General features: G+C 40.3%; 1 protein-coding gene across 9 annotated transcripts in view; it reads right to left on the bottom strand.

Moving 5' to 3' along the window:
• The window catches only part of DOCK7 (dedicator of cytokinesis 7), a gene marked incomplete at its 3' end in the record, with an annotated part of 182,067 nt that overhangs the window by 125,628 nt on the left and 38,831 nt on the right, over nt 1-17,608 (bottom strand). For 3 of the 9 annotated variants that reach the window (XM_081946646.1, XM_081946641.1, XM_081946642.1), the window contains exons 1-2: nt 16,268-16,545; nt 3,398-3,503 (exon numbers count right to left, since the gene is read on the bottom strand). In XM_081946646.1, coding sequence (XP_081802772.1) covers nt 3,398-3,503; nt 16,268-16,305 — 144 coding nt within the window. In that variant the 5' untranslated portion in view covers nt 16,306-16,545. Of the gene's footprint in view, nt 1-3,397; nt 3,504-16,267; nt 16,557-17,608 lie in introns of those variants that run through there. The other 6 variants (XM_081946647.1, XM_081946645.1, XM_081946639.1 and 3 more) reach the window with 4 other exon arrangements.

Genomic DNA, 17,608 nt, shown 5'->3' with positions numbered 1-17,608 from the left:
TAACTTTGAACGGTCATTAAATGAATGGTTGTAAGTCGAGGACTATCTATAGACATTTAGACTACAAACTCGTAGGATGGAATGCCAACCTCCAAAAAAACCTTAATCAACATATGGAAAAACTAACATATCAGAAAGCATTTTTTCTTAGTATACATTTTCCCATTTTTGGTGCCGTAGTTCCAACACATCAGGAGCATTCCGAACATAGGAGGTACTTAAATACGTCACAAAAAGTTAAGCCTCCTAGCTGAAGAGATTTGTTTGTTTGCTTTTTAGAAAAAGCCTTTTGCTAGAAATCTAATTCTTTTGTGCAAGCTCCAATTCAATGAGGAAATCTTTAACTATCTTTGTTTCCGATTCCATCAAAATCTGGAAACTATGATTACCATACTGGAGCCAAAACAGCGTATTAAACCATACTTTTGGTAACCATAGTTACTAAAACATTTTAGAAAAATTAAGTTAACTTTCTGGTTGGTAGACTCACAACAGGGATGCCAAAGATTTCTGCTTGTTTGTTTAATTAAATTAAACCGAAATATAATTAAAGATGTACAAATATATCCCAGGTTTCCCCTTATTAATTCCACAGCCATCAGAAGCTTTTCTTTATTATCATTATGGTAATCACTAGTCAGCCAGAACGTTAGACTGGATTTAGCATTTTGTCCATCTATTAAGTCCTTTCCAAAAACCCAGGATCGGCAGATGTTGTTAAATAATATTAAATGTATCAGCACAGGACATAAGCTGTTCCAAGTAAAGCTGCCTTTTGTAATTGACTGATTATGATTTTGTCAATGACAATGGTGATACTACAGATGTTTTAGGATTACATCCATGATGCCTATTACTATTAGTATTATTTTTGTTTTCTTTTGCCAGTCATTCTACTTCTCTTTGCAGATCTTCATATTTTGTGATTTTCTCCATTTCTTTCTCTTCTATTTTGCTGTCTACAGGCACTGTACATTCACTATCCAGATTTTATAGTTTCTTTCTTATCAATAATTGTTAACTCTGAAGTATCATGTGGCAGGTCCCTGCGGGGAGAGGGGGGCGGCATATAAATTTAATAAAACTCAAACTCAAACTCAGGTGCTTATTTGTTTGAACATTTTAGCATCATTTTCTATAACTTTGCCTGTTTTGTGGTTCCACACTCAAAACAGGCAGCAGCATATCTTCAAGCTCCTCATCATTTGAAGTAGCTCTATAAAGCCCTTGTCTGATGAGAATTGAAGCAAATTCATTTAGAACAGGGGTGTCAAACTCAAGGCCCATGGACTGGATCTGGCCCGTGGGGTGCTTAAAACTGGCCCGGACTGGAAATAGCAAAGGACCGACCCCACTGTGCCTCTGGCAGCCAAAACAAGACACGGGGTTGGAGGGGGGGAGACGAAGTGCTGCAGGAGGCCATCCATCCCATCTCCCCCTCTCACCTGACCAGCCCACGGAGAACTACAATGCTGATCCGGCCCTCGAAGAAATCCAGTTTGAACCCCCTGATTTAGAATGTCACCAGGAACTATTTGTAAAAACTTTGGAAACCATATTCTGTCTGATAGCTATTTAATTTCATTCTTTTAATTGCAACCAATCTAAACTCAGAACAGGCTATAGAATTTAATTATTTAATTAAGACCTGGTACTTCAGCAAGATTTGCCTCAGATGCTGAAATGCAGCAAGGCACAACTAATTCACAATCCATCAAATAATTGGGGCCTAAAGTCTCACCCAATCAAATGATTATCTTTTTCTCTTGCTGGTAGAATAGCCACTGCTCTTCTGAAAAGAATGAACTTTTTTTAATAGACAGAATGAATTCTCGTCAGTCCTCTTGATAAATCTTGCTCTAATTCTAGTACCCCACTGGGCAATGGCAAATGTTCAAAGAAATGTCTCAGAAATGAAAGAAAAGAGTAAGAGTCGTTGACCTTTTCATATTTCAATAAAACAAGATTTAACAAATGCACTGCCTTTTATTTAATTTCAATCTGACTTTTACATTATCTGTCAGGTGATTTGCGGTCTACCATATAATAGTATATGAGTAGGCCATTCATTAAAGTTACTGTCCTGTCACAGATTGCATGAACTAAGCATGAACACACATAACCCAACTGCTAGCAATTAAAGAATTCAGTGGGATTAAGAAACTGGCTATGCATAACCTTATTCTCACTCTGAGTAGGAATTCTTTTAAAAAGGAACATTCGGAATATAAAACATGATTTATAACAGCGGGAGCTGCTAAGTTTATTAGCGAGCAAAGTCAGGATTGCTAGCTCCCTCTATTCATTTGCTGGAAATGTACAGACACTATACAAATGACTTAGGATTCCAGTAAAGTGGCAAACCTGTAGAAGATTTTATTGTAGAAAGTAGTACTGTAGTCACTGCACACAAACACACACACACACTGCTACCTTTCTCTTTCTAGGGGGCTACATTCAAATGCCACTAATTTAACTTTAAGTATCTTCCTAAATAAAATTCTAAATAACTGACTAACATTGTATCCTAGAAGCAGGGCTGGGATTAAGCCGGTAGACAATGGTTCGGGCGAACCGGTTGTTCCGGCGATCAGTTGGCCCCACCCACCAGCCCCTGCTTTATTCCATTCTATATTTCCTTTGTTTGAAGCCCAGCTGATCGGCGCAGCAAAGCGGATTTCCTTGTCTCAGCGGTTTTACTCACCAGGGCTGCAGGAAAAGGTAAGATTTAGTGCCGATTTTAAATGCAATATGTACACGTGCAAAGCCCGAGTGAAGCGAACCGGTTGTTACATCGGTTGAATCCCACCACTGCCTAGAAGGCTTCATGTTTGCTAAGTGACTCCATAAGCATACCAATTTATGTGAAATTAGAATACAGATTAGATAGGTAACATTCCTATACACACATTCAATGTAACCCCCCTGATTTTTAGGGGTTAGGAATTAGATTCCCTATCTAATTTGATTACGGCAAAATTGGACATAAGAACCCACACACCAAATCAAAGTTCTAATATGCATTGGCATGTCCCCCTTGCTCAACAAGTTATTGTTATTGTGGGTCTTATTGTTTAACCGGTTAACAATAAACAAATTGCAAATTACAGGACAGAAATAAAAATCCCAAACTCGAACAACAAACAATGCTGTGTAATCTTGCACATTCCAAGAATCAGTAAATAGACTACATGAATCCAGAAAATTTCCCACAGACTTCAACTTTTGCTGTTACGCAAATAATAGATTAAAATACCTTTTTTACTTGGAATCCTACAAATTCCAATGAAATTCATGAACCACAAAAACATAATTATTCTTAAATTTGGAAAGGTAAGATTGATCTGATGATAATATGCAGTGGGCTTGCTGCTTATAAAGCTAAGAAATTACTTACAGTTGTATGGTGGGAAATTGTGCCCCCAATATTAAGGTTCTTGAGAAGTTGTGGGGATCCTCCATATTGCCCTGAAATCTGTTTCCGTACTTCAGCTGCCACAGTTCTAGAACAAGAGAAGCAATGGTACTTAAAACTATAGAATTACTTTCATCAAGGAAATAAAATATACAAACTTTACTGGAAAAAAATAGCATATACAGTATATTAGAAAGTTGCAACAATATAGTGAAACCTTGAAACAACAGACTTTGCATGCAAGGAACCAAATTCCACCGTTAGATTCATTATTTTACATAATTTCCACTGTGAAAATAACACCCTTTGTATAATGTCATTGCATCCATGACACATATGACACCATCTGCATTATTATATTATTTATATGATGATGTAATTTTGCAAATATCTTTTACTGAATCATTACCCTAACAATGTAAAGGATGTAAATAATATAAATTGTGTCACATTGGACAATGTCATTATACAAATGATATGAAATTGTAAGAGAGATATGCTCTTCAGTTTATTGACCTTTGTTACTAATGGGCACCCCAATCTGTAATTAGTCCATTAAAGCATTTAATTCTATTGATCCACAACTGGCCTAATCCAACATGCAGAGCAAACTCTGTGACATTGTTAAAGTTAGTGATGCTACAATCATAGACTCTAAACATTATATAAAAGACAACTATTAGAAACAAAAGAAAGCTGATAAAATAATGACACTGAAAAAGAGACCTATTCTAAAATTCTGCATTTATATTTATAAAATTAGGGTTTCATTTCATAATAAATGAAAGAGTGGTCATATATTTTAACTTACTTAATATGTATTTTATCACTAATTTTGTATATACCACATAGTGATTAATACCTATAAAACTTACAAGAGTGGCAATGGGTTTCATCTTACCCAGGGTAATATGAAACAAATCCTCCACATCTTCTCTTTGGATGTATGTGATTAATGGATTAGTATATTATTCAAACAAACTTTTGTATTAAAGGATCAGCAATTCAGCAGATATCCATTATCACTAAGGCATGTGTTGAAGTCCAATCCACCTTAATGCTTCTAAGTTAGATGACCAAAATATTACATGGGCTCTAGGGTAAATTTGCCAAAATTTCTTGATTTTGATTCCAGCTAGTGCTAAGCCACAATATATTTATTTTTATTATTCCTTAGATTTTTTTTATCCATTAGCTTTATAAATAACTCATGGTGGTGAACATACTTAATATTCCTGCCTCTAATTTCCCATAACAACTATCCTATGAGGTGGGTTAGGCTGAGGGAGAGTGACCCAGTCAGCTTTCATACCTAAGGTTGTTGAATTAGAACTCACACAAATCGCCATTTTTTATTTCATGCAAATTTAACTACTGTAACTTAGTACCATCCTAAGTAAGTTGGTTAGCATGCTACAATTTAAAAACTCTTGATCGGTGTTATATATGAACCAGGACAAAGTCCTAAAATGAAACATTCAATATGCAACTAGATATAAATACAAAGATAATTAAAATAGTGTTTAAAAAAATAATGTACAATGCATCAGCTAAAAATTCAAGTAACGCATTTTAAAACTAATTCTTTTATATCTTAATAATCAATATTCAGAGGCCCAGAAGTGAGTAGTCGTTTCAGAGTCTAAAATCTCCTTTGAAAGGAGATTTTAAAGCCTTTAAAACAGGGGTTCCCAACTGGGAGTGCTCGCACTCCCTGGGGGTGTGAGATGATATTCTAGGGCAGGGGTCAGCAACCCGTGGCTCTTTCATCCCTCTGTTGTGGCTTCCTATCGCTGGTTGGCTCCACAATTGATAGGGCTTTCTGTTAGGACAGGTAGAGGAAAAAGGATGTCACACTAAGAGGAGACTATGATGGGGGAATTGGACTTCCAGTCGGCTCCATAATTGAATGGAGGCTTCCAATTAGAACATTTGTGGCCCTTTGAGTGTTTAAGGTTGCCGACCCGTTCTACAGGGTGCGAAAACTTGGGTTTAAAAATTTCAAAATTATAGTGTAGTATGCATAATTACATGTATAAAATTATTTACTTTTGTAAGGGGTGCGAGAATATATCAGAAGCATTCTAGGGGTGCGGGGTAGAAAAAAGGTTGGGAACTCCTGCTTTAAAACATGAAATTGGCAATACTTTTCATCATTGAAATAATCAAGCTAGGGAGAGGACATATAGCTACCAATGAAGATGACTATTTGCCAAAATAATGAATTTAGAAGACAAACTATAAGAGGAAGAAATATATTCATAACCCTAGAACTGTGATGGTGAACCTATGGCACGCGTGCCAGAAGTGGCATGTAGAGCCATTTCTCCTGGCACGCGGAGCCATCACCAGTTCCTCTTCCGGGTTCGGGTGCAGCAGCCAGCTGGTCTTGACGCGCATTGGCGTGCCAGAAAGCAGAAGTGGAGCCGCCTGGTGTGCACGCACACGGCAGGAAAATGATTTTTGTTTCCAGGGTGCACATGCGCATCAGCCATTTGGTGATCTGGTTCCTGGCGCGCATGCACACACAAAAACCAGCAACAGAAAGAGCAATGGCCGCGCGTGCCAAAAGACGCGGAGAGGGGTTCCCGGCCATCACTTCTTAGTAAAGCTGTGGTCAGGGCTTCCGTCCCTCCCCGCCTGAGCGGGCTTCTTGCATAGCCCCAGCCCTCCAGCCCGTGGCTCATCTGCGGTGGCATCTTTATGCGGGTAGCTCACCTCCTTGCCAGCAGCTCGTCCAGCGTCCCAGCTGGAACCAGCAGCGTAACAGTCGCCATTACCAGGGGTGAAGGGGTGGCGGTGGTGAGAACGGGTGACCGCCCCCCCCTTCATCCCTTCCCCAACAGCAGCTGTTGCGCTTCCACTTCCAGCTGGGATACTGGCAGAGGAGCTGCTGGCGGGGAGGCGTGCTACCTGCATAAAGACGCCACCGAGGGCTTGGCAGAATATATCCTGGCTGGAAGCAACAGCGCTCCGGACTGCGGATCCTCATCAAAGTTGCAGGCTGGAGCCATGCAAGTAGCCCGCTCGGGTGGGGAGGGAGGGAAGCCCTTGCCCGTCCTTGCCACCGCCTCCCTCTCCCCCTCACACTGGCTGGGATGGTGGAACAGCCAGAAGGAGAAGCTGCCTTGGAGGAAATGGGCGGGGCAGACACCGATTGCAAATGCTTCTGGTGCATCTGATGGAACAGGCAGAATGACTACTGGGACCTGAGGCAGCGGCGGCATGGACGTAGGCAATACACTCGGCAGAGGCAACGGCGGCAACAGCATTGAAAAACAGGTCTATCGTGGGCCAAAAAAGGGGGGTCACGTGTGCATACGTAGGGTGTGTGCGCGTGCATGTGCAAGGGGGGTTGCACGCACAGCATTATGGGTATGGCACACCACGTATGACCCCCTTGCGCTCCCCCCACTTTTGGCATGGGAGCCCAAAAAGATTTGCCATCGCTGCCCTAAAACGTGATGTCTCCCCTTAAAACTGATTGACAGAAGATTCAAAAGATAAAAATACTTCTTCATACCACACAATATTTACCCTTATGAACATCACGTCCACAAGAGAGGTTGATGGCTTTTAATTTACTGTCTATGGTATTAAGGGATGATTTTATAAATTACAGAGAACTGTTGTAGAATAGTTATGAGAATTAACTCGGAATCAGAAAATACTAGTTCCAATCTCAGGTCTATGAATACATACAATCTCTGACTTACGGCTGGTTGCTTAGCAATCATTCAAAGTTATGATGGAACCCACCCACCCCCGAGCTACTTACCATGCAGTTTCAAAGTTCTGCTGGCTAATGACTACTTAACGACAGCTGCTAAAAATGTCATAAAACTCGGCACATTCACATAGTGAGCTGCTTAACAACCATCATGATTAGGCTGGGCTCAATTATGTAAGTTGTAAGTCAAGGAGTACTTGAATAATATGTTCCGTTAGTTTAAATGTCAAACCAAGTCATGGTTTGTTAGTCATGAATTGTCAAATTAGCAAAAGTGGCTACGCTCACAAATAAAATCATTCTACAGTTCAAAAGGACTCTAACATTGAGCTGATTACAGGATCTACTTCAGCATGTCCAAGAGATGACCACCATCATCTATCTCAGGCCTGCCAAATTGGCAGCCCATAGGCCAGATTTGTCATGCACATGCCACACTCATGGCATGGCTCCACAAAGGCAAAAAACACCATGATACGTCACATGACGCAATCGAGTTTGACACCTGTGCTCTATCTGAAGTCCTACATAGAAGGAGAAATTGCTCTATCTGAAGTCCTACATAAAAGAGAAATTACCACTTAATGTTCTCTGTTCCTGACAGTCCATACAGTCATACAGACCTGAGCTAACAGTTCATACTGTCTTTTAGATATTAATAATTCCTCCTGTTAACTAGCCTGAACGCTTTGTCATTTTTAGTTCTGGCCTACTTTCTTTTCCATATGATAACCTTCAGATATTTAAAGACTGCTACCATAAATGTCTTTTATAGGCTAAATATATCAAGATCCTACTTCTTTGCAGGATTCAGTTTCTAGACACCTTATCATTTTGGCAGCCCTTCTCTGAACCTGCTCCACCTTCACCATGACCCCTGTCAGTTATAATGTCAAGAACATAGAATAATGGGAGTATTGCTTCTTGTATTCTGTAAATTCTGATTACAATGCTTCTGTAAATGCGCAAAGGAAAAATAAAAACAAAAAAGGGAAGAGTCAGAATGGAATAAAGAAGTTGAGAATACGCGTGGCTCAGTTGAATGATAAAGTGAACAGGAATATTCCAAAAGACTGCATTTAGTTCCAGTTTGCACTGAACCACACAATAATCAAGAGAATGTATGCTTACATAACAACATAAAAATTTCTGAGGAACATTCCTTCAGGAGCTCAAAAAAGTACCACCCATGTACAAGAAAGGCATACTAGCAGATTTCAGGGCAGCTCAACATTTGCAAAGTGCAAAACAAAAGCAATCAAAACAAAGCTGCTCTAGAAAAAAGGCTCTAAAGAGGGAGTGGGATGGGATGAGAAAGGAATCTGCTCTTGGGTTGAGAAGGGGAAAATAGCTGAGTCAGGGAATAGAAAAGTGTCTGTAACCCTCAAGGAGCCATGTGGCAACATTTTGTTGCAGAACTCTGCTTATTACTGAATGATTTTGAAAAAAAATTGAGTTAAACTACAGAAATAAATATTTAAAAATATAAAAGAAAACTGGCCGACTCCTTTTTGAACTGTGAGGCCCAGAATTGATGGCAGTATTTCAAACAGTCTGACCAGAGAAAAGTAGAACGGAGTAATTATTTCTTACAATATTGACTTTGTGTTTCTCTTAATATACTCCCAAGATAGCCTTTTCTTTTTTAAACAGCTTCATTCCACTGCTAACTCATATTTAACTGAACTGGCTGAAAGGAAATTTAATCTCTTTTACTTGTATTAAAACCAAGACAGCTCATTCCCAACTTACGCCTTTCATTTAACTTTTCCATATGCATAATGTTTTTTTTTTTTTCATATTCCATACCATTCACTTCAGTCCATTACAGGTAATCCTTGATTTACAACAGTTCATGTAGTGAGAATTCGAAGTTACAACAGCACTGAAAAAATGCTGATGTTTATGACTTGACACAGATGTGGGCTGGAAAATTTTCTGAGATCAAAATTTTCCAGACAATATTCTACTTCAGGCAATTTTGGCAGTTTCATATCTTTTAATCTATTCTCTCTGTTGCCCAACGTTGTTTACAATATAATAATTTTTCTCTACATATCAAAGCTTTTTTCTTGAATGCAGAGTTTAAACTTAATAAAAAGGTAGTTGTAATTTTTTTTCACATCAAGTAATGTTGCCAATTACCTGTGTGTAGACTACATGTATATTGGGAGAAATATGCTAATTTGAAATGTGTTTGTTTGCATATTTAGGTACAGACTTGTATCAACTATAGCAATAATATAGAAAATATTATTCTAGAACAGCTCAAATGGTGCACTCCAAGTGCAGAAGCCTACAGCTTTCAAAATGTTCCACCAACATGGTTGGGTTGAGACTAATCTAATTTCCTCTGTGGATCTTGCATGTGATTCCTGAACAAGATTTACAAACCTCATGGTCAATCTAGTCTTCTGAAGGGGGAAAAGTGCACTGAATCATAATTACATTTAAACATAAGCTCACATAAAACTTTCCAGAATGTGTGCCATGCCTACAATTAAGGCAAAAGAAAATACTCATTGCCAAATTTAACCATTTTGTTATAAAAACATAAGAATAGTGGTGACAGAATGTAATTCTAAGGAATGACTAAAAAGAAACTCACGGGTTGGATTAAGCTGGGCCACTACATTTGTTTTTCTGTTCATAAAAGTTAAATGCCAAATTCCAAACTAATCGCCCATTTACCATTAAAGCCCCTGTGTCATAATACAGCCTTAAAGAATTCCCAATTAGCAGAGCAGCCTTTTTAAACTTCAGACAAAGGAAGAATTACAAAGATCATCTTCTGATCTTTTTTTTATCTCCCCAATCGAAGTAGACCTCGACTTACCATCACAATTGTAAGAGTTTTCTGCCACAGTTGGTATGTGAATCACTGCAGTTGTTAAGGTTAATAACACAGTTGTTAAGTGAAACTGGCATCCCCTTTGTCTCTGCTGGTCAGAAGGTTGCAAAAGTTGATGACATGACCCTAGGACAGTGGTGGGCAACCTTTTTTTTCAACTGAGCCAAATCTCGCCAAAACCACGATTGAAATTTATTTTGAGAGCCACATTTTTAAAACCGAAAATACATAGGATGGTACACTGTTTTTAGTTTCAATAAACTCTGGCATTTGAAGCACGCAAGTCTTAAAGCTGTCAAGTTACAAGATCCTTGCATCCCTAACCCTTTAGGAAAAAAAAACCAAGGGGTCTTCAAACCTGACAGCTTGAAGACTTGTGGACTTCAACTCCCAGAATTCCTCCTCCAGTCATGTTGGCTCAGAAACTCTGGCATTGAAGCATGCAAGTCTTAAAGCTGTCAAGTTGCAAGACCCTTGCACCCCTAACCCTTTAGGAAAAAAAACCCAAGGGGTCTTCAAACCTGACAGCTTGAAGACTTGTGGACTTCAACTCCCAGAATTCCTCCTCCAGTCATGTTGGCTCAGAAACTCTGGCATTGAAGCATGCAAGTCTTAAAGCTGTCAAGTTGCAAGACCCTTGCACCCCTAACCCTTTAGAAAAAAAAAACCAGGGTCTTCAAACCTGACAGCTTGAAGACTTGTGGACTTCAACTCCCAGAATTCTGAGAATTGAAGTCCACCAAGGGCATCAATCATATTAGCCCAGGGATCTGCAAAATTGGCTCTTAAGACTGGTGGACTTCAACTCCCAGAATTCTGAGAATTGAAGTTCACCAGTCTTAAAACAGCCACCTTTGCAGACCTCTGTGTTAGCCCAAAGCCTGGCGCTGGGCGGGCCTTGCTCCCCCATTGGTGGAGCCCCAAGAAGCGAGGAGGGAGAAAAAGAGACGGAGGCAAGGAGCTTCTCCCCCCCCCCCGCAAAAATCTTATCAGGGAGCCGGCGGGCAGTAGCAAATTAGCTGATCACGCGGCGTGATCGGCTAATTTGCTACTGCCTGCCCGGCTCCCCTGTTAGATTTTTGCTGGGAGGAGGCGGGGGGGAAGCTCCTTAGCCTCCGTTTCTTTTTCTGCCTCCTCGCTTCTCGTCCCCGCCCAACTTCAGGATCCTCCCTAATCATTGTGGGTCGAAAAGAAAAAAGGGAAAGGGGCGCTTGTTTTGAAGTGCCCGAGAGGAGAGAGGGGAGCGGGCGCCCGGCACACAGAAGAGCCACATTAAAGTGTGTAAAGAGCCGCATGTGGCTCGCGAGCCGCGGCTTGCCGACCACTGCCCTAGGACAGTGCAACTGTCATCAATATGAACCAGTTGCCAAGCATCTGAATTTTGATCATGTGACCATGAGCAGGGATCTCCAACCTTTGCTGGCTGGGGAATGCTGGGAGTTGAAGTCCTCCAGGCTTAAAGTTGCCAAGGTTGGAGACCCCTGAACATGAAGATGCTGCAATGACTGTAAGTTGAAAAAGAGCCATCTCAATGCCATTGTAACTTCAAACGATCACTATAAGTTGAAGACTACCTGTACGTGTAAATCATCTTTGTAGTGTTCCTCTGAGATCATAATAAATAAGACGCATGAGAATGTAATTATTGTTCCTAAGGAACTTTGCAACTGTAGTCTATTGTAAGCCATTTTACTATTTAAGATTCTCAGAATTCCATGAAGAGAGCCATCTTATTATAAGGAAATATGATTATAAAATTATTAACACAATGTATTTCAAAAAGTCTAATTAAAAACCCTGAATTCAAATGGTAATGATAAAAGAAATCAGATTTAAATTTTAAAAATCTGATTTTATTATTTTAAATAAAATCATCGCTTTTTATCCACCCTGATTAGTGGTAGACAAAATGATACTGATGATGATGATGATTGATAGCAAAGGAACATAGGTACTCCCTTGGTGGCTGACTCTTACTCCATAAGACTCCATTTGTTCTAAATCCTTTCAATTAAAAGTAATAATACTACCATAGTAACATGTTACAAGCAACCATTGTTATTATAGCCACCATAATTTTTAATATCAAGAATGCCTCTTGGGAACATTTTGGAAACATAAAAGATACGTGGCTCCAATCTAGTGCTTCTTTAGTAAATGTGCCCATATAATCCAGAAAAAGAGACACAGAAATGTTCCACATGCAGTGGAAACATTTCTGGAAGGATTGGCGTGGAAAAAATAGCTGGGTTTTTATTTTCTCGTTTGTTTGCTTTTAGTCATAGCTATATTTTATTTTCTTCTTTGCTTTTATTCATAGCTATATTAAATGCATGCATACATAAATAATAATTTATAATGTTATAATTGCAAATTTGCTTATCAGAACAAAAATAGTTGCCTATCCTTAGTTTATCTCATATTAATTTAAGCCAGGATAAAGTCATTATTTCAATTCTCTCTTTATTCCTAAACAAACCAAGGCTTTCTGATCATTATACCTGGTTTAAAATTAAAGCAAAACCTACTGGCAATCGTGTAAGTTATCTGCTAAGCCGTTTCCATGGTAATTTGGTTAACTTTCAATTTCTGAAAAGTATCTTTCCTACAATGACAGTAAAGAATTTACTAAATCAGGACTTTTCAAACTTTGTTTTTATTTGAGTAACCTTTCTCTTTCTCTCTTTTCTCTATTTAAATCTCTGAGATTCTTGAGGAACCTTAAGATTCCATGGAATTCAATTTGAAAAAAATACTCATAATACTTTCAAAATGTATATATCACATGACAAAAAGAAATCTGCTTCATAGATAAAATCACATCCAATAAAATTCACTTTGATTTACCAAAGAAATATCATTCTAATCTGTTATATCTTATGAAAATCATTCACTTGGTAAACATAGTTGTAAGATCGGAAAATGGCTGGAGGATCTCTTCCTGAATTCACATCTCTATTGCGATGAATATTTGTCATATTTAATTGCTATATTTGATGCTAGTGCAATTTTTTAAAAAGAAAACAAACAATAATAATTAAATACATCCCTTCTCTTATTTCACAACACTTCTTAGGAAAGATTTCCTCATTTTTCATTTGCTGTAAATAGATTCTGTCAATGCTATTAGCACTTGTCATTCAGGAGAAGCAAAATAACATTCATTCTTTTGAACAAGCATAATTAAAGCAATATTTGACCAATTTGGAGAAGCCAGTAGCTGAGAGAAGCAGTAAGTGTATAAGACACTCTGACAAAATGAAGAAAAGTTTGTGTTGAATCTGTTTCAATACCACTGTTGATTGGCAGAGTGGAAAAAACATCTCTATATCCTTTTTAAATACAGGTAGTCCTCGACTTACAACCACAATTGAGCCCAGCATTTCTAAATGGGACATTTGTTAAGAGTTTTGTCTCAGTTTACCACATTTCTTGCCACAGATGTTAAGTGGATCTGTTTTCCCCATTGACTTGCTTGACTGACAGTCATAAACTGTCATGACCCCAGAACGCTGCAAAGGTCACACACGAGTCAGCTGCCAAGCATCTGAATTCTAATCATGTGACCTTAGGGATGCCACAACTGTTGTAAATGTGAAAAACATTCACAATCTGAGTCCTCATTTTACTGACTTTGGAAGGATAGAAGGTTGAGTCAGCCTTGAGGTGGTCAGGATTGAACTGCCAAATTGCTGGCAGTCAGCAGAATTAGCCCGCAATACTGTATTCTAACCACTGCGCCACTCTTGTAACTTTGAACAGTTGCTAAATGAACTGTTGTAAATTGAGGACTACCTGTATATGCCGAAGTTAATCCTGTTAATTTCAAGGGGTGATTTGGCTTTATTCTGAATATATAATTTCCAGAATAAAGTTATTGGCCTAATGAAATAGAGGGTGGGAACAGAGGGCGGAAGAAGTGGTAATTAAATTGAGGACTACCTGCATGGACTTCAACCTCCAGAATTCCCCAGCCTTCTTTTTGCTGCAGATCCCATATGCCATATCAAGATGGGTCAAGATGAAGAGAGATGAGACAGCATTTTATAAATAAAAATTTAATTTTGAATTATTTTTTATGATCACAATCTTAAAACCAGACTCACAGATGTAAAGTTATAGGCAGATTTCATGTAAGCAAAGCTGGAATATTTGCAAGGTGCTAACCAATCTCCTTAAACTTAACACGTTTACTAGCTAAATAACAAGTTTTACAGAACACAGCAGGAATAAACTGACATAGACTACAAGTAATCCTCGACTTTCAACCATTTATTTAATGATCATTCAAAGTTAGATCAACAATGAAAAAATGGCTTATGACCATCTTTCACACTTATGACCATTGTAGCATTCCCACCGCCATGTGTTTAAAATCCAACTCTTGGAAACTGGGATGTATTTATGACAGTTGCAATGATCACTTTCTCTGATCCTTTTGGCAGGAAAGTCAATGATTCACCTAATAAGTGTGTTACTAACTGAACGACTGCAGTGATTCACTTAACAACTGTGGTCATAAAATGGAGCAAAACTCACTTATCAATTGTCTTGCTTAACAACAGAAACTTTGGGCTCAATTATGGCATAAGTCAAGGATTACCTCTACAGTAAGAATCTATTAGCCCCATTTCAGTTTAAAGGCATTAAGCTTTCATCCGACTGATGAAGTAGCTAAACTGATAAAGGATGTTGTTGTTTAGAAGGGGAGCTACCAGATTCCTGGGTTCTTTTCCAACAATATCTACAGCATGAATACACTCTTAAGTTCTTACTCCTATACCAAAACTTTCTAAAAAGCAGATGAAAAACTCTATAGAGTTTCAAAGGCAGTACCTAAGGTACTTTATTAATGTGTCAGTGGCTATTTACGGAGGGTATATTGAGAGACAGCACAATTTCTTTCCACCAACATTCACATGTAAGAATGGAATATAAAATAAACTCTGAAGGATCAAATAGAAATAAAAGTGAAAGAAGTCAAACTAAAATAAAAGAAAATATGGATAAAATAATACTTTGAAATCGCCCGCCTATATCTATCATCTATCTATCTATCTATCTATCTATCTATCTATCTATCTATCTATCTATCTATCATCTATCTATCTATCTATCATCTATCTATCACCTACCTACTTACCTACCTACCTATCTGAGTTTGGAAGCCAGATTATGCATACTACAGAATCTGAAACTTAAAAGTCTGGATTTCCCCCACTCCACTCATATGCATGGGTGAAATTTTTCACTGAGAAAACGCTGCAGAGAAAGAAGTTCGGGGAATGGATAATGCAACCAGACTAGAGAGAGCATGACAAGTCCAGCATCAAGCAAGGCAGCAAAAAAAATGTGAAGGGGATTTCTAACACAATTAGAGGGAGCTGCTTGCTACGTTAAACCCCGTGATTATGTCTTTTAAAAATTAACAAGAAATCTGTTTCCAATTCCTCCTTATAACCCAAGACAGGCAGCGTCTCTCACTTCAAGGCCAAAGACTTAAACCCACCCACCCACCCCCACACACATCCATCCATCAATGCAAAACCACAGCTCACCCTGTCCGAAAAGGACCGTCCTAACAGAACGGTCGTGTGGGCAGCGAAACAGACGCAAATCCCAGGGAGGACCATCTACGTATAAAGCCAAAGGACAAAGGGGGAGGAAGGAAGCCGGGGGGGGGGGCAGCACATCAACCCGCAATCCTGCAAATCCCAAAGCTAGCGCCGCTTCAATGAGAAGAGCCCTAGAGAGCACATACACACGTACACATAGGCAAAGCCAGCAAGCTCGCTACAATCAGCCCTAGGAAGGGAGGCGTGCTTCGGCATCAGCCTGCGCGCAAAATGCATCCGGCCGCCCACACGACGGCCTGCCCTTTGCTACTCCTGCTGCTGCATAAATCACATCCACGCCTATCGGATCGGGCTCCGGAGCAGGAAAAAAAAAACACCCCGGGGTAGCGACCGTCCAGTCGCAACGCCACGCGCCCCGGAAAACGACGCAAGCGACGGTCTTTTGCACGGCCGGCCACACAAAACGGCGCCAACAAAGCAACCCACACAATAGGCGCAATTCCCGGCCCTTCCCTCCCCTTCTCCCACTAGCCAAGTCCCCGGAATCCCCCACGCCGGCAAGATCATCCCCCCTAGTGGGGGGGACGGGAATGCATCTCCCTGCTAGGCCCCTCGCGCAGCCCCCATGCGATCTCCCAGGAGCTTAGGATGCGGCTCCCTTGCTCTCTTTCCTCGCCGCGCACCGGCTCTTTTACCTGCTGATCTTCTGAGCAAAGGCGCGGCGCTCGGCCATGGCCGCTTCGGCTTCCAGCGACCCCAAACGCTCCTCGGCTCTTTCGCCGCCGCCGCCGTCGCTGCTGGAGGAGAGCAGTCAAAGGAACCAGGAATGGGTGCCGTAATGCTCCTGAACGACGCGCATCCCAAAGTCGTGGCGTTTATCCATTCCCGTTTCCAGCGAGAAGTGGAGGAAGGGAAAAGCTTATGCGCTTCTCCTAGCAGACATATGCTCCGTCACGGGCTCGCTAGACGGGAATGGGTGGGTGTGGGCTACGGAGGAGGGAGCGGAGCGTTTGCCTCCAATTTTCTTTAACGGGTGGGGGGGTGGGGGGTGGCTGCGTTGGAGCTGCATCCGGAGTTGAGTTGGCGGCTCTGGCTAACCGCGGAACCCTGGAGAAAGCAGGAACGTCCTTCCCAAGTCCCTCCAATTCCCCTGCCCCGAAAGAGAATGGCACCGGTTTCGCTTAAAAATGCAAGGATGCAAGTCTGTTTTCCTGGAATCCTTGGCGGAGGTTTCCATTGAGAACAAGTGCAAAGAGATCCAGAAGATCCGATACACTGAAGGCGGGGGTCACGCCAAAGCCGAAAAAGATCTGGAGGGGAAACGAAAAGGGAGATTCGTTTCTGTCCTCCCTGAGTCTCCCGGGTAAAATTGACTCCTACCAATTCTATCGATTTTTGCTAGTTTCACCATGTATTTGAATGATGGGTGGAGTGTTTTTTGAGAGCGTGAACTTCTTAGGGTTGAGAGAGAGAGAAAGAGAAAGTGATGTAGTGGTTAAGCCAAGGCATCCTTTTAGAAACTGAGAGATTATGAATTCTCGGCCCACTGTTGCCACAAAATCAGCTGGCGACCTTGGGCCACTCACTCAATAGCTCCCTCTCAGCTCTAGGAAGGAGACAATGGCAAGCCACTTCTGGAAAAACCTGGCCAAAAAAACTGCAAGGAGTTGTGCAGGAAGTCAGCAGAGTCAAAAACTGACTCAAAAGTACACAAACACAAACTTTTCGTGGGGGATCACCAGAGCAAACACAGGTAACAATTTAGAAAACAAATACCTGTGTTTTGTTCCACAGAACTTATTTCATCATCTAAAGCAGAGCATCCATTAATACCCTTCATAAGCATCACCCAGGGCCAGCTGCCAAACTATTTTAGCACATAACAATCCAAATTCCAGACATTCCCTCCCCCCTTGCCTAGCTGTAACAGACAAAATATTTATAACAATGATTTAGCATTTAATGTATATTCATTTAAAGTATATCTCATACAAGCATCTCCAAACTCTGTACAACTTTAAATAAATTATTTAAAT

Source organism: Natrix helvetica, assembly GCF_964273705.1.
Source record: "Natrix helvetica genome assembly, chromosome: 3".
Lineage (NCBI taxonomy): Eukaryota > Metazoa > Chordata > Lepidosauria > Squamata > Natricidae > Natrix > Natrix helvetica.
Note: the sequence above shows the minus strand (reverse complement) of the source record. Positions and strands in the feature narration are given on the sequence as shown.